Source organism: Pleurodeles waltl, chromosome 3_1 (genome assembly GCF_031143425.1).
Source record: "Pleurodeles waltl isolate 20211129_DDA chromosome 3_1, aPleWal1.hap1.20221129, whole genome shotgun sequence".
Lineage (NCBI taxonomy): Eukaryota > Metazoa > Chordata > Amphibia > Caudata > Salamandridae > Pleurodeles > Pleurodeles waltl.
In genome coordinates, this window is record NC_090440.1 from 723,937,688 (window position 1) to 723,963,393 (window position 25,706).

Below are 25,706 nucleotides of genomic sequence, written 5' to 3' on the forward strand. Positions count from 1 at the left end.
GGTTTTTACATAGAATAATATCTTTTCTAAGTTTATTTTAAGAACCACAGGTTCAAGATTTACAAACAATACTTTAAATGAAAGGTATTTCACTCAGGTATCTTAGGAACTTTGAATAATCACAATAGCATGTACAGTTTTGGCAAAAATTGCAGTAAGCTATTTTAAAAGTGGACACAGTGCAAAAATCAACAGTTCCAGGGGGAGGTAAGTAAATGTTAGGTTCACAGGTAAGTAAAGCACTTACAGGGTTCAAAGTTGGGTCCAAGGTAGCCCACCGTTGGGGGTTCAGGGCAACCCAAAAGTTACCACACCAGCTGCTCAGGGCCAGTCAGGTGCAGAGGTCAAAGTGGTGCCCAAAACACATAGGCTTCAATGGAAATAGGGGTGCCCCGGTTCCAGTCTGCCAGCAGGTAAGTACCCTCGACTTCAGAGAGCAGACCAGGGGGGTTCTGTAGGGCACCGGGGGGACACAAGTAGGCACAGAAAGTACACCCTCAGCGGCACAGGGGCAGCCGGGTGCAGAGTGCAAACAGGCATCAGGTTTGCAATAGAGATCAATGGGAGACCCGGGGGTCTTTTCAGCGATGCAGGCAGGCAAGGGGGGGCTCCTCGGGGTAGCCACCACCTGGGCTCGTAAGAGGGCCGCCTGGGGGTCGCTCCTGCACTGGAGTTCGGATCCTTCCGGTCCTGGGGGCTGCGGGTGCAGTGTGTTTCCCAGGCATCGGGTTCTTTGAAGCACGCAGTCGCGGTCAGGGGGAGCCTCTGGATTCCCTCTGCAGGCGTCGCTGTGGGGGCTCAGGCGGGTCAACTCTGGCTACTCACGGGCTCACAGTCGCCGGGGAGTCCTCCCTGTAGAGTTAGTTTTCCGCAGGTCGAGCCGGGGGCGTCGGGTGCAGAGTGGAAAGTCTCATGCTTCCGGCGGGAAAGGTGTGGTCTTTAAAAGTTGCTTCTTTTTTGCAAAGATGCAGTTCTGTGGAACAGGGCCGCTGTCCTCAGGAGTTTCTTGGTCCTTTTAGATGCAGGGTAGTCCTCTGAGGCTTCAGAGGTCCCTGGACCCTGGGGGACGCGTCACTGTTGCAGTTTTTCTCGAAGTGGGGAGACAGGCCGGTAGGGCTGGGGTCAAAGCAGTTGGTGTCTCCGTCTTCTCTGCAGGGCTTCAGGGCAGCAGTCCTTCTTTGTCTTCTGGTTGCAGGAATCTATCTTCCTTGGCTCTTGGGGCCCCTAAATACTCAATTTAGGGGGTGTTTAGGTCTGGGAGGATAGTAGCCAATGGCTACTAGCCCTGAGGGTGGCTACACCCTCTTTGTGCCTCCTCCCTGTGGGGAGGGACGCGCATCCCTAATCCTATTGGGGGAATCCTCCATCTGCAAGATGGAGGATTTCTAAAAGTCAGAGTCACCTCAGCTCAGGGCACCATAGGGGTTGTCCTGACTAGCCAGTGACTCCTCCTTGTTTTTCTCATTATCTCCTCCAGCCTTGCCACCAAAACTGGGGGCAATGGCCGGAGGGGCGGGAATCTCCACTAGTTGGGATGCCCTGTGGCGCTGTAACAAAGGGGGTGAGCCTTTGAGGCTCACCACCAGGTGTTACAGTTCCTGCAGGGGGAGGTGTGGAGCACCTCCACCCAGTACAGGCTTTGTTCCTAGCCAAAGAGTGACAAAGGCACTCTACCCCTGTGGCCAACAACATGTCTTGTGTGTGGCAGGCTGGCAAAAACTAGTCAGCCCACACTGGAAGTCGGGTATGTTTTCAGGGGGCATCTCTAAGATGCCCTCTGGGTGTATTTGTACAATAAAATGTACACTGGCATCAGTGTGCATTTATTGTGGTGAGAAGTTTGATACCAAACTTCCCAGTTTTCAGTGTAGCCATTATGGTGCTCTGGAGTTCGTGGTTGACAGACTCCCAGACCATATACTCTTATGGCTACCCTGCACTTACAATGTCTAAGGTTTTGCTTAGACACTGTAGGGGCATAGTGCTCATGCACCTATGCCCTCACCTGTGGTATAGTGCACCCTGCCTTAGTGCTGTAAGGCCTGCTAGAGGGGTGACTTACCTATGCCACAGGCAGTTTGAGGTTGGCATGGCACCCTGAGGGGCGTGCCATGTCGACTTAGTCATTTTCTCCCCAATAGCACACACAAGCTGGCAAGCAGTGGGTCTGTGCTGAGTGAGTGGTCTCTAGGGTGGCATAAGACATGCTGCAGCCCTTAGAGATCTTCCCTGGCATCAGGGCCCTTGGTACCAGGGGTACCAGTTACAAGGGACTTACCCGAGCGCCAGGGTTGTGCCAATTGTGGAGACAAAGGTACAGTTTAGGGAAAGAACACTGGTGCTGGGGCCTGGTTAGCAGGCCTCAGCACACTTTCAAATCATAACTTGGCATCAGCAAAGGCAAAAAGTCAGGGGGTAACCATGCCAAGGAGGAATTTCCTTACAAGTATGGTGAGTTTGCACAACCACAAAAATTAAAAAACTGCATCTTCTCACAGTGAGTTTTTTGGATTAAAAAACAATGATTAAAATGAGGTAGGTAAAGGTTTATTGTTTAGTTACTTAAAACTATAACAAAAGTAAAAAGAACCAAACACTTTTCAAATGCATTTGTGATATTGCTAAATCATCATCAGAGGGTTATGCGCATTCTCCAATAATTTCGATATGTGCTCCATATGAGCTCGTTTTGAAACATAGGGCCAGATGTACGAAAGGATTTTACCCATTCTGCGTCTATGGGAAAAAGCTTTCTTACATATGGGCCATAGTGAGAAATTGCTGCTTAACTTGCCCCAGTATGAGTAGAGCATCGCTCAATACCCTTAGAATCCATTGTCAGGCATTGAGCTGTGAACTATCCTCCTGTGAGACACAGGGAGGATGGTGCTGATTTGTTAAATGTTGCTTTTGCGTCACCAGTGATAGAAACATCACTAAAGCACAGTTCAGCTGCAGGTCCCCCGGTGCAAAGCACACCATCACTGCTTGTCTCCATGTCCGTATACCTTTTTCATTGAATTTGTTCTTTAGTAGCGCTTTTTGTTCTGGTGCAAGACGGTTACATGAGCAGAGGACATGCAGGAGATCTTCCGTGTCCTCACCACACAGGTTGAAGATAGAGTTGGATACGTCCCTCAGCCAAGGGGCTGCATTTGAAGCAAGTGACAGAGACGATACTTTAAGAATTGCTCCTTTGTTCGTCTCGAGAAACCCTGGCCTAGATATGATTGTGGTGCAAGAGAAGTGTGGGTCTGCAAAGTCCTCCATGCATGAGACCTCTGTGAGAAGGCTGCATTGTCCTCAGGTAGTGACTGAAGCCTAATTGATTTCCCAAATGCTTTCTTAAAGCGCCGTGCGGGATTGGGATCCTCCAAGGGTCAGTGAGCCCGGTCTATTTAAGTGGATTCTGAACGGGGAGGTGTGCTTGCGTTCGTGCTCTTGCTACATATAGTAGCAGAGTGTGTCCCGGGTGGCACCACGGGCTTTGCTCAAGAAGTTTATATATGCACTGCGTCGTGCCAGGGATTGGTTCAGTAGGACAAACTCCAGTCTTAATTGGGCAGGGGAGGTGAATCTGGGGATGTTGAAGATCATCCGGTAAACTTTGTACACTGCGTGGTTTAAGATAGCTAAATCCCTGCCTCTTTGTACTTCGCTCCCGTATGTTATTGTGGGCAGGAGCTTGGCTTTTAGCACTTTTAGGAGGGGGCGTGTATGAAGGCCCATTCAGATGAGTTTTAGTCTTTTTAAGGATAGTGCTATGGCTAGGCTTTTTCACATTAGGCTTTGTCTTTGATGCAGGAAGTTCCCTGATTTATCAGTAATGACTCCAAGATATTTGTACTTGTCTGTTTTAACAAGTCGTGTCTTACCCCAAAACCATGCTCTCGAGGGTACCTTTGATTTAATTGACAGAGTACGTGTTTTTCCAAAGTTTGCAGTCAAGGCATGAGTAATGTTGAGTAGCGTTTAATAGTCTCTGAAGGCCATTTTCTGTATGGCCGACCAGTACAAGGTCATCAGCGTACATGAGGCATGGTAGTTCCAGGTCCCCGATTTTTGGGGGGTGCGAGTTTGTGAGGGTGAGTGAGCTCGCTAAGTCTGCTAAATATAGATTGAACAGTGTGGGGGGCCAAAACACAAGCCTGTTTTAAACCTTTGATAGTAGGGATCCGCCTTGAAAGAGGAGTGCCTGTACCCAATTTTATCTGGACTCATGTATCCGAATGAAGGGCTATTATCAGGCGTAGAAGTGGATGTGGAAGCCCCCAGGTTTCAAGCTTCTTCCACAACAGGTTCCTGTCCACGTGGTCAAATGCGACCTTGAAGTCAACAAAAGCATAGATGGAGCTGACATTTTAGTGTTATAGCTTTGCCGATTAAGTGGGCAATGGCCATGATATTCGTGATGGTGCCAGTCTGTTTAGAAAATCCTGTTTGGATCATGGGGATTATTCCCTTTTCAGTAGTCCATGCAAGCAGATGATCCAATAACAGACCTGGGAAGTACTTTGCATCATTGTCAATTAAGGCAGTCAGACAATAGCTATTGGGGAGTGACCTGTCGCCAGTTTTAAAGATGGGGGAGATTATGGACCCCTATCAGGACTGTGGAATCGTTCCTGTCAGATCTATTTCCAGGTAGAGAGGTTCGAAAATCTTTTCCCAGAAGGGTCTGCTGTGCTTGAAGACTGCAGGCAGAAGTCCATTCAGGCCCGGGGTGCCCTCTATCCTGTCCTTGGCTATCTGATTGGTTATAGTAACGGAGTCAGTGAGTAGTGTAAGAGAGGGCTTTGATGAGGGCTTGTATGGGAGAAGAATTCCTGGCGAAGTCATGCTTTGTGTGGCCATGCTAAGTGATGTCTGGCTGTTAAAATGGACTCCAAGATGTTTGGCCCAGACAGCTTCTGGTATATGCGATGTAATGTCGCCGTGATATGGGCATGTAAGGTTGCATATTGTATGCCAGAAGCGTGCGCTGTTGCTCCTCGTGCCAGAGTGTAGCCTGGCCCACAAGTCTTTACTGCAATTCCTATTGATTGCCCATTTTAGTTTATTCATGGACTGTTTGTGGTGCCTTAATGTTGCCAGAAGGTCTGGATTGCCAGGGCTGCCACGGAGATGCCTTATACTCAAGTAAATGTTTCTCTTTGCGTCTCATAGTACTGTCCTATGGGCTTGTGCCAAGTGAGTTAAGGCTGAGGGAGGTGGCAGTCGCCTGTTAGTGATTGGCTCAGCACAAATTCCACTAAGCCTGGTTGTGAGTTGTTCCCATTTCTGCACTTCACTATCATAGTTTGTTTCTAATTCAAGTGCAAGATCCTTTGCTGCTTCGATGACCAGATCTATGTTTGATTGCCGACATTTGGCCCATTTGTGGTGAAAGTGGTAATGTGTGCAGTGTTCATTTTCTCCATTTTGGTTATCCCCAGGATGATGGATAATTTCTGTGGGCAGTGGTCGCTCTCACTCCTGTTGCCTAGATGGTAGGAGACTACTTGTTTGAATAGTGGAAGGGTGACAAACGTGTAGTCCATTGTGGTAGAGGCCGTGGTGGAAAAATTTGATGCTGTTGGAGGTGAGTCCTCAATAAATCTGCCGTTCAGGGCTCTTAGCTGTAACAATTCTAAGCCATTGAAATTCTGCTGGTCTTTGTGGGACGGCCGTGTTTGTTGGCCCCCCTGTATAGGGAGGTCCCAAGCGCTGGAAAGGGCAATTGAGGTTTCGTCTGTGGAGGACCCTAGTAGATGCAGATTGAAGTCGCCTGAGACGATGATATCAGCCGTATCGGCAATGCCACTGCTGCTTATATAACTCTCAAGTAGAGCCACTAGGTTATTAGCGTCACTGGGTTTAAGTTTGGGGTGAAGGTAGGTGTTTACAAGAACTATCTCTGCTGTGGGCACACTCGTTGTGGCGGCAATTGTCACAATATTGGTAAAGGAGAAGGTGGAGTGCAAAGGGGTTGCTCTGACCGATAGTGCTAAAGAGAGGTAAGTGGCCAGGCCACCTTGCAAGTGACCATACTTCACCGTCCTGGTTGTTGAGGTGGGATAGCACATATAGCCCTGCAAGTGGAATGGTTCATCAAGCCACGTTTCCTGCATTAAAATAATGTAAAAAATGCTGATGCATTGGATGAAATCAGGGTCCAAAGCTTTATAAAAGGAGGCAATTTACATTCCAAGAGCACAGGTAGAGGATCTCCTTTGACGATGTGGAGCCCCACTTTTTATCTGAGGTTTGTCACCCTTGCCTATTGCTGTTGATCGTTTTTGAGAAACACCTTAAGTCATTGTTATTTAAAGAGAAATTGGGTGAGGTGAAGAGGTTTTGGGGTAGAGAATCACCCCTAGCAGTAGTGGAGGAACTTGAGGTCACAGGAGAGCAGCCCCGGGCGCTCCTAAGTATCGAGCGTGTTTCCCTGCACTGGGGGCCTGATTCAAAGGCGGGGCCCGGAGTTAGTAAAGGGGTTGGATAGCCAACCTCACAGTGTGTGATAATACTGATGCCCCAACGTTCGAAGGTTGGGCTTTCTCCTAAGATTGTTTAGCCGATTAGTCTGGTCTTCCATGTGGCCTTAGAAGCTTCAAGGGCAAGGGCAGTAGCGTTAGTTGGGTGGAGAAAGTCTACTGCTAGGAGATCGGTTGTATTCAGGTCACTTGTGGAGGGAATGTGTGAAAGTAGCCGATGAATATTCCCCCTGTTCAAGATATCACCAGTTCCCCTGGATTTGTAGTGAGGATGACAAGTTAATGAATTGGTGGTTGAGGGATCTGGTTGAGTTTCATGTTTCTGCAGCGGACGGAGAGGATTCCCTGGTGGGTGGGGTGGGGGGAATCTCCTCCCAGATTCCAGCAGTTGTCAGACCTGTTGGTTGTAGAGATCCCCACTTGTGGATGATGTGTGGGGCTAGAAGGTATAATATTTGCTCCCTGGTCCTGTGGGGGAAGGGCCGTTAGCTGGGCCGGGGAGGGAATGGGGGAAGTTGCTTACATAGGCTGACTGTGACTGCTGGGAGATAGAGCCAAAGCAGTTCGCTGGAGCTGCTGGGAATGCAGTACCCTGGCACTGCCTGCCCCTTCTGGAGGCCAGGGGTGGTTATTCTTGGCTGTGTTCCTCTGCTTGATGGCCAAATTTGAGGGTGGGTCCTCAGAGATTGTTGCTGGAGCAGGTGACCCGGAAGACATCATTTAATTGGTGGCCCAGATGTCAGGTATTGTTAGTTTGGGGGCAGCTGCCAGGTTCACTCCATTCCCTGTGATTCCCTTCTTGCGGCCTTTCCTCTGCTGAGTGCGTCTCTGCTTGGCATTGAGTTTCACCAAGACGTTGCCCTCCACAGGGCTCCCAGTTCAGAGCTGGTTCCTTAAAAGTTCAGCTGCAGTAACTGTTGGAGTCAGATTGTAAGGGGATGCTATTGCAGGAGACACCTGGTTAGGACCATTTGTCCTGTCATCACTTCTTGTTCCCTGGCTGATGGTTGTAGTTACGGGTAGATCCAAGTAAGTTTTTCCAGGACATGTGTTGAAAGGTCAGATGAAGGGTGAGAGCGTGGATGATGACTGGAGGCTCCCACTTTTAGAGAGGCACAGAGGTTAGTAAGCATCAAAGGTAATGTGGAAAGTTTGTCTATTATTGGCCAGCATGAGCAGCTCGTGGAAGTGATCATGGGGTTTTTCTTGCGAGTGCATGAAGAGGGATTTGAGGTCACCTAATTTCTCATCAATACCTTCTACAAATACTGCCAAGGTGTTGAGCAGAGGTAGTTGGACGTCCATTTTGTCCGATCGGTAGTGAAGTGCTTCAACTAGAAGCTGCATGGTATTGAGCAGGGAGGCCCAGGCACCATCCATGTGCGGATTGTGACAGTTTGTAACAGGATCCTGACCAGTTGTTGATGCAACGCTTGTGTCTGTGCTTACTCTAATTCTTGCGCTGTCATTGGGAGACGGGTGACTGAGGGGTGGAATGGTCACGTTAATCCTTGCTTCGTCATCTGAAATCTGCTGGTTGGGATCTAAAGTAAATCGAGTAGCAGAAGGGGAATCTTGAGAGTATGCGACAAGTATGTCTTCCCACTCTTGCATGTTTAAGTAAGATAACGTTTCTTCATCCACCCTCCTACTGAGGCACTCTGTTTTCGTATTTACTGAAAGAGATAATGGGGAGGGGGGTGAGAACCTTTGTTTGTTGCGGTTCCCTGGAAAGCAGCGTCAGGAGCCAAAGGTGTGGCCAGGGCATCTGTGGGCAGCTGGCCCTCCTTATTGATGAAGTCGGGCTGTGCCGCTTTCAGTCCACGGAGAGGTAGATGGATTTGGTGGGGGCAAGCCCACCATGGGTTCTCTGGGGATTGCCTAGGCTTTGCATGCACCTCTGCCCTGAAGAATTTCGCAGGTTGCCCAGGGGCGACAAGGTTGTGTTGATTACGGGAGGCTGAGCAGGGTTCAGGCTTGGTGTAGCCCCTGTTGTGACAGAGTCCTTTTGTGAAGGAGAGCTTTCTGCTGTGTTTGTAAGGATTGATGGGATTGATGGGATTAATGGTGGCTGTAACCCCTGTGTGTCAATGCTATTTGAAAGGAGGACAGGTCCGCTGTTTTTTTTTTTTTAGAAAGGAGAACTTTGTGTAAGTTTTCGATTGGCAGTTAGTGTTGCGACGTTCTTTAGATTGTTCCAGGCTGTTTTTGGGTTCCAGACTATGCCCAGCATCAAGTCTGGAGATGGGTTGCTCCCATTCTTCTTCCTGATCTGGCTCTGACTCAATCTCAATAAGAGGTAGGACATTCTGTGCCTCATGATGGCTCCTCTTCCTTTTTCCCGTTGTGGTTTTGTTAGGGGCGTCTTTCTTGTTTTGCCTAACCGCATAGTCATGTGTTCCCTTTCCTTCTCTTCCTTCCCTTTTTTGCCTCCTGCAATCCCCGTGGGCTTCCGCTGATGGGGTAATAGAGGTAGTGGAAGTGGTAGTGCGGAGGAGTTGCCGGTTAGCTGTTGAAGCTGTCACTCGTAAGGACACTGGATTTCACTGGGGCAGAGTCAGGCGCAGCCTTAAGAGAACCTGGAGGTACCGGTGCTGGTGCTACTAATGCTGCTGGCTAGGCAAGTGGGGCTCACCAGCCGTCCGCAAGCCGCACCCACCTTAGGAGGGCCGCTTCCACGGATGCTGGGGCACACCCTTGGTGGTGGCTGAGTACAGTCACCACACTCGCCTGTCCGCTGACGCCCGCACACTGAAGAATAGGCCTAGCTGATCCAGGAATTGTCCCCAAAACTGAGGGCAGGTTGAGTTGCTTCAGGTTTGCAGCGTCTAGCCTAGGGTCAGAGAGTCCAAATGAAGGGGACCAGGGGGTCTGTTGAGCTGCAGGAGAGTCAGGGGGGGGCAGAACAGAGGGTGGGATGGTCAAGGGCAAGGCAGGGCCGGGCAGAGCGGTCTCCTGCTCCACCACCTGCCCCGACCAGCACCAACTTCCCTTGCCACCCTCTCCCCTCTGCCTGCCCCTACTGCTTATCAGCACCACCGGGTGCCTGGCCAGAGCTGGGAGGCTCAGGAGCTGAGAAGCTCAGAGGCTTGGAGGTCCCGGGGAGCAGGGGGCAAGATACAAGTCAGTGGGTGAGAGGGGCCCCCACCCGCAAGACGGAGACAGAGAAAGGTGGGAGAGTGAGGGCAGGGTGGGTAGGGTGGTCAGAGCCGAGTGGGTGGAGCAAGGAGGGAGGCAGGGTGCAGATGCCAATAGCAGCAGCAGCAGGACGGCAACTCAGGCAATCCAAGAGAGTGAAGCCCACAGACACGCCTCCACCTGGTCAGTCCTGCCTGCCCTGAGGCCGCATACCACGTCCTCCTGCCTCACCGCTCTCTCCTCTCCTGTCCCACTCCTCCTCCACAGCCTCTTCGCAGCCCCCTTGGCAGTGGGGGCCCGAACATGGACGCGGATGGCAGATGGCGAATGGCGCTCCTCTGCTCCCGGCTCGGTTCTGTCTCTCAGCTCTGAGTTTCTGCTTCCGGTGCAATCGCCTTACCAGGAGACATACACTCTTCAGCTCCAATAGGAGGGAATGATAATTTCTAATTGGCAGGAGAGAAACTGGCTGATCCCAATGGAAAGAGAAAGGCAACTATTACAACGAGAGATGTGCAAAAGTGGGTATTGCTGTCAAGCAACATCTGACTGTCGTCACGTAAAGTCTTTTGACGACCAAGGCTAAAGCAAAAAGTACCACATTGTTCACTTCTACATGTAGAGGGTACAGCTCATTTTCAAAACAATCTTCTAATTTATTTCTGTCTCACTACTATGCTGTATTGTTTTCCACAAAGGTAAAATAAAATCTGACCCTCATCAGGCTGAGAATATTATCTGAAATTATCTTTTACATTTTTACGCATTTCTGGACATCCTCTGGCCCAGAATACATCTGAGAGAACACTGGCATTCAGATCCTATTCGAATTTTGTTAAAGGCATCCTGCATAAGGTGCCTGATCTTCTGCTAGATGGCTGGCAAGCAGCACAATGTTTCTGTTCATGTTCCAATGCTGTTTTCTTATCTCCTCTGCTTGGGGAAGCTCTATCCTACACCTCGTATCTTGCTTATGTAGAGTCATTGCTGTGGTATTTGCAAAACAACCTGGGGTGAATCTTAGTGTGTTAGAGGGCGGGAGGAGGGGGTTTGAGGTGCGAGCCTGGTATTCCCCAAAAATTATGTGGTTTATTCAAGTAAGAAATATGTTGCAACTGGGGGTTAACTGGGGTTGGGTTTTGTTCAGGGATAGGCGTTTGGAGGAGGATGTAGGGGTGCCAGAGGGAAGTATGGTGATACTGGGGAATTAAAAAGCCGTCTTCGTAGCATAATTTATAGAAACCTAAACCCAACCAAAGTGAAAGCAGAATGCATTTAGATTTTAGCATCACCAATTGCAAAGCAAGTCAATACCATTGGTTACAGCCCTCATCCCAATTCTACCCAATTCTTGCAAAGTACCTCTGTCCTGACTTACTGTTTGTGCTGATAACTGAGTACTCTGACACTAACATTTTTGGTCTCAAAGTTTTTCAGTAGAGAGTTTTAGTAAATGCCAGGTCCAGGTAATGCAGTTCAGGGTTTAACATGTCTACTGCAGAGATAAACAGTTTAAATCTAGGAAGGGCAAACTCCACTTTTTATTCTTTCAAGTTGATAAAATGTATACAATTGAGTTTACTAGTAATAAAACTTTGTCTCAATGTAATTAGTTTTTAATTTACTGTCCAAATGCTTTGTGTCTTATCTATGCAGACTATAAGCATATACAAAATGAAAAAGGAGCAGTAACTGTGTAAAACTACTTTACACATATGCTTCATTTAATCTATTTAAAGTGTGACATGCATTTGATCAGCTAATTACTGTATTTAGGTACTTTCTGATGTTAAAATGTTAATCCTTACTTGCAAACTCCCAAAGTCCAATATCATAAGATCAGAGTTATCATGGTAGAATCCGGTCTGTGGAAGAACAAGGTATGAAGGCTTCAGATCAATCCTCAAGTCCAGGACTTTTCGTGTTTCAATAATATGTACTAATCCTGTAAACGAAAATACAGTGACTGAATTAGAACCGCAGAACGTATTAGTATCAGAACAAATATCATTCATTAATAATTAGAGTTTGGCAGATGACTGAACCTCGTGGTCACATAAGAATGTATAATTGCACAGAAACCCCCTACTTAAAAAAAAAAAAAAAAAAATATATATATATATATATATATATATATATATATATATATATATATATATATATATATAGGCTTTGTTTTTATGTATATTTTGATAATAAACATACTCCAATTATGTTAAATGTTGATTTCCTATTTTCAAACAACAATAACAGTGATTTAGAACACTGATATGGCAAGTTGAGGCCAAAAGTAAGGTAAAACAAACAAGAATAAAAAATGAAAAGTTCTCCACCACCCGTTCTTGTTGATCCTTTGAGTTGGTTGTTAGATGTAGACAATAAACTGAAATATGTCTCATCCCAAACCACTGGAAAAGACCACTAGAGCAGAATATGCGAGAAGGAGGAAAGCTATGGAGAGAGGGGCACCGGCTAGTAGATTGAGTGTATAACCAGAGTGTAAGAGATATGGAACAGGACCTGACAAAGAAGTCACGGCCTGACAGTACGAGAGAGGATTTACCGCCTGAAAGTGAGAACCTAGAACACAGCAATTGTGATTCCTTCAGTTCCTTCCACTGTACCCCTTTACTCTTCCCTAATCAGTGCATTCAGCAATAATTCGGTTTAACAGAACAATGCTTAAAGGACCAAAAGGAGAAATACTAGGCTTACATTTTAATTTTTCTAAGGACTGAGAGGCTGTAGGAGAGGACTTAATTTAGAGTGACATTGAATGTGTTGCAATGTAGACCCAGCCACTATACTTGCGTACAGCAGCCTATCCAGTCTACATGATGTTTATGGCTGTCCACAACTTGAGCAGGTGGTGGCTTAAGTGAGAGACGAACTTTAAAATAAGAACGATCAAGATGGAGAGGGGAAAAGGGCAGATGTTAGACACCAACCAATAGTTAAAATACATTTATCATGAAAAGGAGAACGTACTAGCAATACACAGCCGAGGCTGAAGTTTGTAAGTAAGCTTTTAATGAACACATTATAAACCGAGGATAAAATGATAATATGGGAAACACCTACAAGTGAAAAATCTAGCAAAATAGAAGTCTAGGCAAATTAGCATGACCTTGAAAAGACCAGGTCAGAAGTGAGGAATGAAGACTTCATCCTGAAAGATTAACACATAAAATCTTCTTACTTAAGATTAAACATTTGCTTACTGCAAAATACTTTAGTTGGCGAAAGACCTGCAACTAAATTACACCAGCAAAATATTAGTTTTTTTTTTTTTTTGCTGCACAGAACTTTATATGCAAGTAGATGTGCAAATGCACTCTACATCTAAATAACAGCATGAAACACTAACAAGGAACTGCACATTTTTCTGCAGTACCAATCAAATAAGTACTGAAACCACAGGTAAGTAAATTCATAAGACATTAAAAATATGGGTATAAAATTATCTATGTTAGTATGACCAGTCTGTGTCACAAGCCAACCAAAAATATTAATATAAATTGCACCCTTAATGGGGCCAGACCCATGCATGCTCACCCCATAAGAACTGTGGAAAGGACCACAGTATTTAAAGTCATAAAGACACTGAAAACACAGGGATAACGTTACCCATGACAGAAGAACAATTTCACCAATGACTCTGACTATAAATTTATTTGGTCATATATCCAGAGATGAACGGAGAGTTGAATACTTGTGACGCACAATTCACTGTGCCATGCCACTGAGCAATACGTTTTTGCTGTATAAAGTTCTATCCCAGCCAGACCTGCTCTATAAAAACACAGAGAAAGGCCCATCTCCTGTAGAGAAAGCATGACGAATGCTCTATTTAAAAAGAAGTCGAAGACAACAACAGCAATTATTGGCATAGAAGCAGTCTCTTCCCTAGGAAGATTAATTAGAGATAATATAAATACTTCTAGGATACCCCTAGTAAAATAAATACATGTGTATGTACTAACAATAGAAACATTATTACATAGAGATACAAAAATAAATCAGAGTAATCAGACAGACAATACTGTCTTAACAGTATGGACAGTATAGTGGGCATCATACCATTTAGGAAAGGAAAACCCATCCAAATCTTTAGAGTAACGCCAAGTGAAAACCAAGGTTATTACATTGCAATACTACATGATCGTAGACCCATCTGCAGATGAACTAGAAAAGACCTTCCATACTGAAACCAAAATAACCACATAAGAAAAACCCGAAATGTTGTATAGCCCACAAGCAGACCAGTGCCTCATGCTACACATTAGAATAGTGAATACTAACGCTTTTGAGGGCATGGGAAGAATAAGCCACCACCTTGGAAAATACTGCTCCTACAGCACTTATATTGGTTTCCATTATCTACTCTAAACCCACATTTCTCCTTCTTGACGGTAAAACCACTAGGTTTCAATTCCTTTAACACCTGCAAAAACTAAAATATCGTTTATGAAAAACATGGCCTAACATGCTCCACCTATGACCCATTTAATCATTATTTGAAAACAAACTTCAACAGATGCCAACCCGAAAGGCATAACCTCAAACTGAAATGCTTCAAGAGGTGTAACAAATTCTGTCAATGGCCTATATTCTTTCTGAAGCAAAACTTGATGATTGGCTGTGGATAAGAGTGGTATACTGAACTTTTTGGTATCACATAACATCGCAAAAGCCCCTGAAATACTGGGAAGGACCTGTCTGCCATCCTAAATATTCCTATTCAGGTTCCACAAACTGACACACATACACATCTTGCTACCACATCTTTAGCCGCCAGAAGCACTGGCACCAACCTCTCTGTGGCTTCCGTTTCCCCGATGACCCCTAGGCACAGCAATCTGTCGAGTTCCTCTTTGAGTGGTGCCATCATCAATTTAGGAACTCATCTCACTTTATGTGCCACAGGTTTGGCACGTTTCTTCTTTTACACAAAATCAGTTTTCTTTCCATCCATTTTCTATCTTCAAAAACCCTAGTGAACAAGTCCTCATCTGCTTGTAAATGTGCCACCACCATGCAGGCAGATCCTCCATACCACAGCAACTACCTTGCTCTCTAAATTAAAGCATTCCAAATTATGTGTTGGCATTTTAATGAGCAGGATTATCTGGCAACAGAATAAAACAGAAAACAGGCCTCAACATTAGTACTCAGGACTCACTTCAACATCATCAGGTATGCCTATGGAACACACATTTTCTCAATCTCCTACCAACGCACTAAGATATTAGAAGCTTATCCAAGATGGGTGATAGAATGACTGCAAACAGAATTAAACCATCATTCGCCTCAACCCCATGCAAAATATAATTGCCCTGAAGAGGGGGTCGTAATTGTCCATTACACATCCTTTCCATGGATGATAATTTCCTGTACTTTTTGCTCACCTTAATATACCAACAAAGTGATGAACGAAGTTGTGTTAGGCCACAAAAACAGGGCCTTCTTCAGAGTTAATGGGTGAATGACACCCTGCCTTCAGTAATTCCCATCCGTTCATCACTAGCACCTCAAGGAATTTAAATCAAAGAGATGAGGAAATGCTCGGAAAATGCAGTAACAATCACTCATGGTATTTACAACAAAAATGAGAACACGGTTGATTTTTATGTATTTTGTGAATTCTCAGACCTGCAGCAGTTCTTTCTTTGATTTCTTCCAACTTCATTAGAGTAACTGATTTCAACTGCTCAAGGTCCAGCCTTGTCTGGAAAAATTCCACCAATGCATTCATTGTTCTCTGTAAAATATTCAAACACGATTATGTTAAAAAAAATATATATATTTCCTATAAACTCAATATTTCACAATCAGAATAAGAAGGATATGTGCACACTCTGATGCTCCTGCTTAAAACAATTGAAGTGCATTTATCATGAAGATAAAGGGTCTGATGCTAGCCTTCCCCGATTCCACACCACTGGCACTGACCACAGGTACAATCCTTTGGACTAAAATCGGGCTAGCAAATAACCTTGCCCAAACACTTTTATCATCTATGCTATGAAGGAATCCATCACACATGCTTTTAAGTAAGCCATCGAGCTAGAGAAGATGTAAAGCATGAGCCTAGGCAATTTAAACGAAGGAACAAAACAAAGCTTTTGTCAGACTTGTGTAAAATTTACATATTTTACTTTTTATACTACACTGTGTCCCTCCACAGTGACAATCTTTGATAAGTGAAACATCTTTCCAACAAATAAGAAGTAAGGTCATTGTGATTGTTGAGATTTCTCTTAGAATATACGAGTATGTATGCTAATTGGCAGGGCAGGGAGGTCCTCATTCTAATCCTTCATACTTGAGACAGTGAGTAATTAGACTCACTCATTTGTGTAAGTTTCCTGCTGGGTGTATCATTACAGTAATAGACGCTGACATCTTCAGTGTATCTGCACTAAAAAGTTGAACTGAGATGAAAGACGGATAAAAGTAACCGTGATAATTTCATTTGAAAAGAGAAGCTTTCTTGAAATGCCCGTTTTCTAAAGCACGTGTTTTGCAAAGCAGCAGTAAATATCAGAGCGCATGGACTTTTCTGGGCAATACTACAAACACTGCATAACACTTTTGTATATGATGCTGACTAGCTGTTAACCAGTGTGTTAAAAGGGTTGATACTAGTTCCCTACAGTACCTCAAGGACATAATGACCTTCCACACCCCCTCCAGAAATTTACGTTTTTCACACCAAAACATACTAATCACACCTAATCAGCCCCACTTCTATGAACGGATTCTTCATCTGATAGGCTCGCACCACTGGACTGCTCCACCCTCAACTGTGCCAGCCCCACACAATGAATTTAAAACCAGCCTAAAGAGTTTTCATGCAATTGGAGAGAAAGTCTGAATGCACACATCAGATCCAAAATGTATTGTCCATCTATGAGCAATACCATGTAATGTATCTATTTGCTAGTTTTTTTCAATGATCATTTCTCACACCATCAAATGCTTCAAGAAACGTTTCTGGTTTATGTTTCCTCCCACAACTGCTTTGATTCTGTGTACCGCTTGTGATCTTATTTGTGACATATCTGGTCAATTCAATTTAAAATTATTTGATTTCAGAAAGCAGATCATAAAAGATACTAAATTAATTAAAAAAAAAAAGCTATGCATACATGCTAAACTCGAATACATTCATATATAGTGATTACAGGCACGATGAAAATAGACAAAAACTCGTTGTAGAATGCACACATCGAGTTTAAGATCAAAATATACAAGAGAAAAAGGAGACCTGTTAGTACCATATTAAACTAAGCAAAGTGCAGGCGTCATCATAAAAACATCCTACCAAAACCTTTTTTCTGCAGAGCCTAAGCAGGACATAGTGAATTACGTGCTTGGTCTTCGTTCCAGGATGGCTGAATACTTAGAAACAGTTTCCAAACATCTTGAGGCCAGGCAAGAGCTCAAGAAGCTCTAGTATGCCCTAAAAGCTGCAATGGTGGAGTTCCAACCAGGACAGAAGGTATGAGTACTGGTGCCTGTGGCTCCTAGGGCCCAGAGACAAATCGAGTGGACCCTACCCCATATTAGAAAGAAAAGGGAAGTCACCTAACTAGTGAACATTGGCTCTTGCAGGACCCCCAAAAGGGATATCCATGTAAACCCCCTCAAGCCCTACCATAACAGAGCTGAGATGGCCATGCTCATGTTCACTAATGAGACAGGAAGCGGAGAGTGAACCTCTCCTTGATCTCCTCTCCAGCAATCCAAAAGACGGCTCGGTAGATTGAGTGGTCTTTTCAGACATCCTCACTGGCCAACAGCAGGCTGACTGTAAGCAAGTCTTACAGCAGTATGTGGAGTTCTCTATGACCCCTGGCCAGACTACCTGGTGCACACAAGATGTAGGCAGTCTGACCATGTCAAAGAGAGTATTAAAGCTGAGGTCAGCAAGATGCTGGAATTGGGAGTCATTGAACACACTGGGCCAGCCCAGTGGTTTTAGTACCCAAATCTCATTCACAGGGTGGAAATGAGGTTGTGTGTGGACTATAGGGGTCTCAATGCTGTCACAAAAATGGATGGTAACCCAATTTCTAGGGCTGATGAGCTGATTGGCAGGTTAGGGAAAGCATTTCTCAGTACTTCTGATTTCACTGCAGGGTACTGGTAGATAGGTCTGACCCCTGGAGCAAAAGAAAAATCTGCATTCTTCACTTCTGATGGGCATTATCATTTTACTATTTTGCTCTTTGGACTAAAGAATGCTCCTGCCACACAACGCAGGAGGAGCTTGGAAGCTCTAGGCCTCCGTCTTCAGAGCCTCAGTCTGGGTCCGCTCCGTGCCTCCCCAAATTTTCGGGAGCCGGGGATAACCCTGCCCAACTAAAGGAGTTCTATGAGGCCATGCGCCTCACATTTGGGCAGCCGACCCACCCTCGGCACCTTCGGGCTCAGGGGAGTCGGTGAGGGCCCCCACAGGTTCAAAGTCAGTGACTTCGGTCCAGACTCTGGAGGGCACCTCAGGATCCACTTCAGGATCCGTTCCGATGCTGGTCGTGTCAACGCGACCTTCCCCAGCGTCTGGTCAGACGTTGATGCTCCCGCCATCGATTGGGCCCACAATCAACATCGACCCTATACTCATTCCCAACGACCTGGAGCCGGAACAACGTCATTTAACGCTGATTCCGTTTACCATAGGCTCTGCTGTGCCCAGGGTTGATCCTGAATCCTATTACTATGGGTATGGATACAGGGCTAGTGTAGAGGGGTCACTGGACCCTTTAGAAGACCAGCTTGAGCCTGAATTGGACTAGGTACAGGATTAGGGTGATGCCAGTGGGTTGGACGCCTTCCCTGACACTGGCATGTTCTGTCCCTGTACCATGGCTAAAGAGAAGGGAGCATCTTAATCTATGGTGGTGAGAAGGGCAGCTGAGGTTTTGAACCTCGAGCTTCCTTCTGTGGAGGTCAGGCCTAACCTCCTGACCAAAGTGCTTCAGCCTGGGGCCTCCAACTCGGAACCCCTTCTTCCCTTCAACGAAGCACTTACAGGCGCCCCTACTGGGGACTAGGTCCAAACCCAGCACAGGGGCTCCTGGTAATAGGACGATTGCCCACCGACATTGGCCTGCGCCGAATGACCCAAATTTCCTTACCCAACACCGTATGCCTGAGAGCCTTGTCATCCAGGCTTTTTCATCCTCTGGAGTATTCCCTACCGCTCCCCCAGACAGGGAATCAAAAAGACTGAACAACTTAGGGAAGATGATGTTTTCTTCTGCCAGTCTAGTGCTGCGGTCCGTGAACACAGCATACCTTTTGGGCCGCTATTCCCATACTCTCTGGGATACAGTCGCCCAAGTGCTGCCCCAAGTTCCGGAAGAGGCCCGGAACATTCTCTTCCAAGCCCTGACAGATGGGAGAGAAGCAGCCAAGTTCATGATCTGTTGTGGACAGAATAAGACTGACTCACTAGGCAGATCGGTTGCATAGATGGTGGCACAGACGCTACACCTGGTTGAGGACATCTGGCTTTTCGGGGAAATGTCCAGCAATCTTTGATGGACATGCCCTTTGATGGCACTCGTCTCTTCGGAGACAAGGTGGACTCAGCACTCGAGCGCTTTAAGGATTCCCGGGCTACAGCTCGGTCCTTTCGCCTTGCAGCCGCTCCTCGCCCTCCTCAGTCCACCTCTCTCTCCTTTCGTGGCTATGGAAGGGGCACCCAACTGTGTCCATTTGCACTGGGCTATCGACCCACACATGCTGCACAGCCCCTGCACGGACACGAGATTCCCTGAGCTTGTGGATCAGGGAGTCAGAGGGCCGCTGAGTCCACCCCCAACCACTCCTCTGCCTCAAAACCTTCCTAGTCCATTGGGACATCCAGGACCACTTGGCAGCAGAATTCACCATCATCTGCCCCACTGGGAATTCATTACCAAGGACAGGTGGTGTAGGAAGCTGGCTCTGTATATACTATATCAAAATGAGATACAGCGTGCACAGAGTCCAGGGATTCCCCAAGAGGCTTGACAGAGATAATAATAAATAATACTAATGCTCTATTTGTGGTAGTGTGGTCGAGCAGTTAGGCTTATCAGAGGGTAGTGTTAAGCATTTGTTGCACACAGACCGGTAAAAATTGAGAACACACACTCAATGACTTAACTCCATGCCAATAGGTTTTTATATAGAAAAATATTATTTTCTTAATTTATTTTAGAACCACAAGAGTAAATTGCAGGTAAGTACATTAAATGTAAGGTACTTTGCATAGGTATAGATAGACATTTGAATCAAAACAGTAATGTGCACAGTTTTTCATAAAATGGCAGTAAACTATTTTAAAAGTGGACAGTGCAAAATTCAACAGTTCCTGGGGAGGTAAGTACAGTTAGGTTAATGTGGTAAGTAAAGCACTTACAAGTTCAGTCTCTGGAGCATAGGCAGCCCACTGTTAAGGGTTCAAGTCAACCCCAAACACCAAGCACCAGCAACACAGGGCTGGTGAGGTGCAGAGGTCAAAGTGGAGCCAAAATAACATGGGCGCCTATGGAGACAGGGGGTGCTCTGGTTCCGGTTTGCTGGCAGGTAAGAACCCCCATCCTCGGGGAGCAGACCAGGGTGGTTTTGTAGAGCACTGAGGGGGGCCCCCAAGTAGGCACACAACACACACCCTCAGTGGCACAGGGGCGGTGGTGCAGTGGGCAAACAGGGCGTCAGGTTTGCAATAGATTTCAATGGAAGGACCCGGGGTTCACTCAGACGTTGCAGGCAGGGCCCAGGGAGGCTTCTCGGGCCAGCCACCGAACGGGCAAGGGTGAGGGCAGTCTGCTAGTCACTGCTGCAGCAGTGGTCGGTTCTTCATGGGCCTGGGGGCTGCAGGTGCAGTGCTTCTTCCAGGCATCAGATTTCTTTGTCCCGGGCAGGTCAGGGGGGTCCTCGGGATTCAATGTGCAGGCGTAGGTATGAAGAGAGGTCAGCCCAGGGTGGACATGTTGTCAGAGTCACCTGGGGGTCCCTCTGGGTCATTGGTTTCTCTGGACACAGGCCAGGGGCGTCAGGTGCAGAGTGGAGGGGACTCACGCTGCAGAAGTAAGGTGGGAGTCCCTTTAAAGATGGTTTATTTTCTTCTTGATGGACAGGTCCGCTGTCCACAGGAGATCTTGGTCCTTTTCTTAGGTGCAGGGCAGTCCTCTGAGTCGGCAGAGGTCGCTGATCCTTTAGAACGCGTCGCTGGTGCAGGGCTCTTTGAATCAGGAAACAGGTCGGTAGGGTTGGGGCCAAAGTAGTTGTCTTCCTTCTTCTCTGCAGGATTTTTCAGCTAGGCGGTGGTCCTTTGTAGGTCAGCAGGAATCTGATTTCCTGGGTTCAGGGTCACCCCTAATTAAAAAATTTAGGGGTGTGTTACGGCTGGAGGGCAGTAGCCAATGGCTACTGTCTCCGAGGGTGGCTACACCCTCTTTGTGCCTTCTCCCTTTGGGGTGGTGGCACATCTCTATTCCTATTGGGCTAAATCCTCCAAGACAAGATGGAGGATTTTCTAAGGAAGGGGTCACCTCAGCTCTGGACACCTTAGGGGTTGTCCTGGCTGGAGGGTGACTCATCCTTGTTTTTCTCATTATCTCCCCCTGGACTTGCCGCCAAAAGTGGGGGCTTGTCTGTGGGGCGGGTATCTCCACTGGCTGGATTGCCCTGGGGCACTGTAACACCGGCTTGAACTTTTGAGGCTCACCGCCAGGAGTTACATTTTCCTGCAGGGGGAGGTGAGAAGCACCTCCTCCAGGACAGACTTTGTTTCTGGCCATAGAGTGCACAAAGTCAATCACCCCATGTGGCCAGAAACTCATCGGGAAGTGGCAGGCTGGCACAGACCGGTCAGTCACACACTAGCAGAAGGGCTGGCATACAGGGGGCATCGCTATGATGCCCTCTGTGTGCATTTTTCAATAAATTCCACACTGCAGCTGTGTGGAATTATTGTGCTGAAAAGTTTGATACCAAACTTCCCAGTATTCAGTCTATTTATTATGGTACTTTGGAGTTCGTAATGACAGACTCCCAGACCATAATCTCTTTATGGCTACCCTGCACTTACAATGTCTAAGAATTGACTTAGACACTGTAGGGGCATTGTGCTCATGCAGTTAAGCCCTCACCTGTGGTAAAGTGCACCCTGCCTTAGGGCTGTAAGGCCTGCTACAGGGGTGACTTACCTATGCCAGAGGCAGTGGTTGGTAGGCATGGCACTCTGAAGGGCATGCCATGTTGACTTAGTCTTTTTTCTCCCCACCAGCACACACAAGCTGTGAGGCAGTGTGCATGTGCTGAGTGAGGGTTCCCCAGGGTGGCATAATACATGCTGCAGCCCTTAGAGACCTTCCCTGGCCACAGGACCCTTGGTACCAGGGGTATCTTTTACAAGGGAATAACTGTGTGCCAGGGCTGTGACAATTGTGGAAACAAAGGTACAGTTTTAGGGAAAGAACACTGGTGCTGGGGCCTAGTTAGCAGGGTCCCAGCGCACTTTCAATCAAAGCTAGCATCAACAAAAGGCAAAACATTAGGGGGTAACCATGCCAACAGTGGCATTTTCCTACAGGTGAGTTCTACAGATCGACCAAAGGGGCTACTCCCTCACCTTCAAGACGTCTCCTCCAGCCATGCTACCATCATTCGATCACCTGTCGGAGGATCATTTGGCCCTTCTCTGCGAGGAAGTCAAGGCTCTCCTGGCCAAGGAAGTCATAGATAGGGTCCCTGCACCAGAAGTAGGTCGTGGTTGCTATTCCCACTACTTTCTGGTGACCAAAAATGACAAGGGTCTTCGCCCTATCCTAGACCTCCAGTACCTCAATCTCGTCTCACGAAGGAGAAGCTCAAGATCTTAAGCCTGGCTCAGGTCCTTTCTGCCCTGAACCCTAGAGACTAGATGGTTGTGTTAGACTTGCAGGACGCCTATTTCCACTGCTCAAAGAAAAATCCTCCGGATCCAGTCTGATGCCTGGGGAAATTCAAAGGTAAGGAATCTGTATCTAGAAGTCTCTATCAGATACTGGTCATTAGGAGTTCCCCAGCTTCATGATGGCTTCTCTGAATCCCGGGATGTTTGTTATCAAACATCTCAGAACAATAAGCCTTCACTGACCCCAGTGATGGATTTATTAATCCACACAGAGGGCACCTTAGTGGTGCCCCCTGAAAATCTCCCAACTGCTGTTGTGTTGACTGACTGATCCTGACCATTTCAGCCACTACAAATGTGTTTCTGGCCCCCCTAGGTGACAACCAGTCTAAAGGGCCTCAGACAAAAGCTTGCACTGGGTAGAGGTGGGACCTCCTCTTCCATGCAGGATGGACATTCCAGGGCGAGGGAGCTTCAAAGGCCTTGCCACCTTTGTAATGCGACCCAGGTCTCTCCAGATGGTGGAGATGACCAACTCCCCTGACCTGACCCTACTTTTGGTGGCAACACAAGTGGAAAATTAGTTAAATTAGGAGGAGTGCCCACTTCATGTCAGTCCCACACCTAAGGTGGACAAGCTGCAGTGGACACTACTTTTCAAATTCCTCCATGTTGCTTGGAAGGAATTAGGCCACTAGGGTTAGGGTTATTGCCTACTTCCCAGTGTGAGTGGTCATAAGAAGGGTATAGTCATCCTGAAGGCAGTCAGCCCATTGGCTACCACCTGGCACTCGCTGCAATGCCCCTCAATTGAGTTTAGGTGGCACCCCTGAACCAAAGAACTCAGATTTCGACAACCTACGAAGACCAGACAAAGAAGAGTTGCACACACAGAAGAGGAAAAGAAGCAACAGCTGACCTGGAACCAGCTCCTCCAACCTGCCTTCTGACCTCAAAGGATCCTGCACAAGAAGCCAACTTGCCCAGTCTTCAATAAAGACTGAAGTCTCCTGTGGACAGCGGACCTGCTGTGCAAGAAGAAACTCCAAGGAAAATACTCTGCAGATGCTGGAATCCTGTAAGCCCGACACCAGAAGTGACTGCTGCACCCGACATCCATGAACCAAGGAGAAGTCACTGGACGGTGCCAGCATGGGTCCCCAACTGCCCAGAGACTAAGTCCAGTGTAGTCTCACCCATCTTGGACTTTCCTGAGACACCTGCAGCCTGTGCACGCAGGCCTCCTTTCCCAGAGGATTGTGGAGGGAGAAAATTCGACAGCTAGAGCAACCATTACATTCATGACCCCTTACCCCAGCTGAGGCGGGTCACCAGTGTCAACAATGTCCTCTGGCTCCTAAGAGTTCGAGTCCACCTTGGACTCACCCATGACGCCTGCAACCTCAAATGCCCACGGACCAGGAGTGCTCCCGGACGTGAAAACCATATGCCTAAAAACACCCCTGCATCCGTTGCCCCTGTACACAGGAGAAGAGGACCAAAGATGCACCCCCAAGTCTACTACCTACCTGCTTGCTGTCCCTGACTGGCTTCCTACCCAGAGCCTGCAGCCTGTCTTCACAAGGACCAAACTCCCATAGAAAACCATTGGGCACCTGACGCCTTACTATACCTATGCACCCGGCTGCCCCAGTGCCACCCGTTGTGACCGGTTGGTGTGGTTCAGATCAGTGCCCAGTACTTACCTTAACTCCCTGAGATTTGCTTTGTAAATCGTTGTTTTCCCTGTGTTGGCTGAACATTGTATTCCTCCCACAGGATAACATTGAGAGACATCTGAAAATTGTGCTTTGTTCATTCCTGAAACTGCAAAGTATTTATGCTTAAAAGTCTACTTTCCTGATTACAAAAAGTTCTTGGGGTTGAAAAATATACAAAAATAATTGTTATTTTTCTCAATTGATCTCGGATTTATTCTTTGAGTGTGTGTCTCGTTTATTGTCTCTAGGAAAAAATGCTTAGCACTATCCTCAAATAAGCCTAACTGCTCACCCACACTACCAGAAATGGAGCATTAATCCTATCTACCTTTGCCTCTGCAATACCAATTGGGGACCCACTGGACTCTCTTCACAGTGTACTCAGTTTCAGTGCACTATATGGAGAGCCAGCTTCCTGCAGCAGGTGAAAAGCTCTTTTTGGGATGAAGCTTGGCTACATTACATATATTTAGGCCCTCCAGTTGTAATAAAAAGAAGCCAACGCTGCAAATAAGATGGATGTAATTCTTAAAACATCAGTAGCTCTCGGCATTGGGCGACCTATTGCCTTTGACAATGGGCTGGGGGTAGTGAATGGGAGGGTGGTGGGGCTGGTTAATGGGATGGCAGGCATGGTTGTAAAAAACCATCAGCCCACGTCCTTCGCTGCTGCACTGCTGAGGGCGGAGCACTGATTGAGCAGAGTGGCAACAAGACTGAGCCTGTATTTGGGCCCCAAAGAAAGTCGCACTTCAGGACTAAGTACTCTCGGGTCATCCTGGTCACTGATAAGCCACAGAAGGGGTTGTAAAATTGGTATGACGTAACAACACATGCCTTTAATATGTGTTAAGTACAACACATGGTCATTACCACGCATGGACTTACCAAGCATATGTTTTTACCACGCATGCCTTTACCACAAAAATGTCATACTAAAGGCATGGTTGGTAAAGACATATGCATCGTCAAAGGTAGAGGTGAGTATAACATACATTATTTTTTATATATATATATATATATATATATATATATATATATATATATATATATATACACACACACATACATGTACCTTTGCACCCAAAAACCCTAACTACCCCAAAACCCATACCCACTCTAAAACTTAAACACCCCTTACCACACCCAAAGCACATGCTAACCCTAAACCCTAAAAATGCCCTTACCACCCCAAAACCCATACCCACCATAAAACCTAAAAAATCCCTTACCACCCCAAATCTCATACCCACCCTAAAACCTAAAAATACCCTTCCCACCCCAGACCCATCCTAAAACCCAAAAATGCCATTACCATCAAAAAACCCATACCCACCCTAACACCTAAAAATGGCCTTACCATCCAAAAACCCATACGCACCCTAAAACCTAAAAATGCCCTTATTATCCAAAAACCCATACCCACCCTAAACCCTAAAAATGCCCTTACCACCCCAAATCACATACCCACCCTAA

At 46.7% G+C, this 25,706-nt stretch overlaps 1 protein-coding gene across 1 annotated transcript in view; it reads right to left on the reverse strand.

Annotated features, from left to right (window-relative positions):
* The window catches only part of LOC138284568 (intermembrane lipid transfer protein VPS13C-like), a 953,192-nt gene that overhangs the window by 84,087 nt on the left and 843,399 nt on the right, over window positions 1–25,706 (reverse strand). Inside the window, exons 19-20 of the mRNA XM_069223471.1 lie at window positions 15,267–15,375; window positions 11,423–11,559 (exon numbers count right to left, since the gene is read on the reverse strand). Coding sequence (XP_069079572.1) covers window positions 11,423–11,559; window positions 15,267–15,375 — 246 coding nt within the window. The remainder of the gene's footprint in view (window positions 1–11,422; window positions 11,560–15,266; window positions 15,376–25,706) is intronic.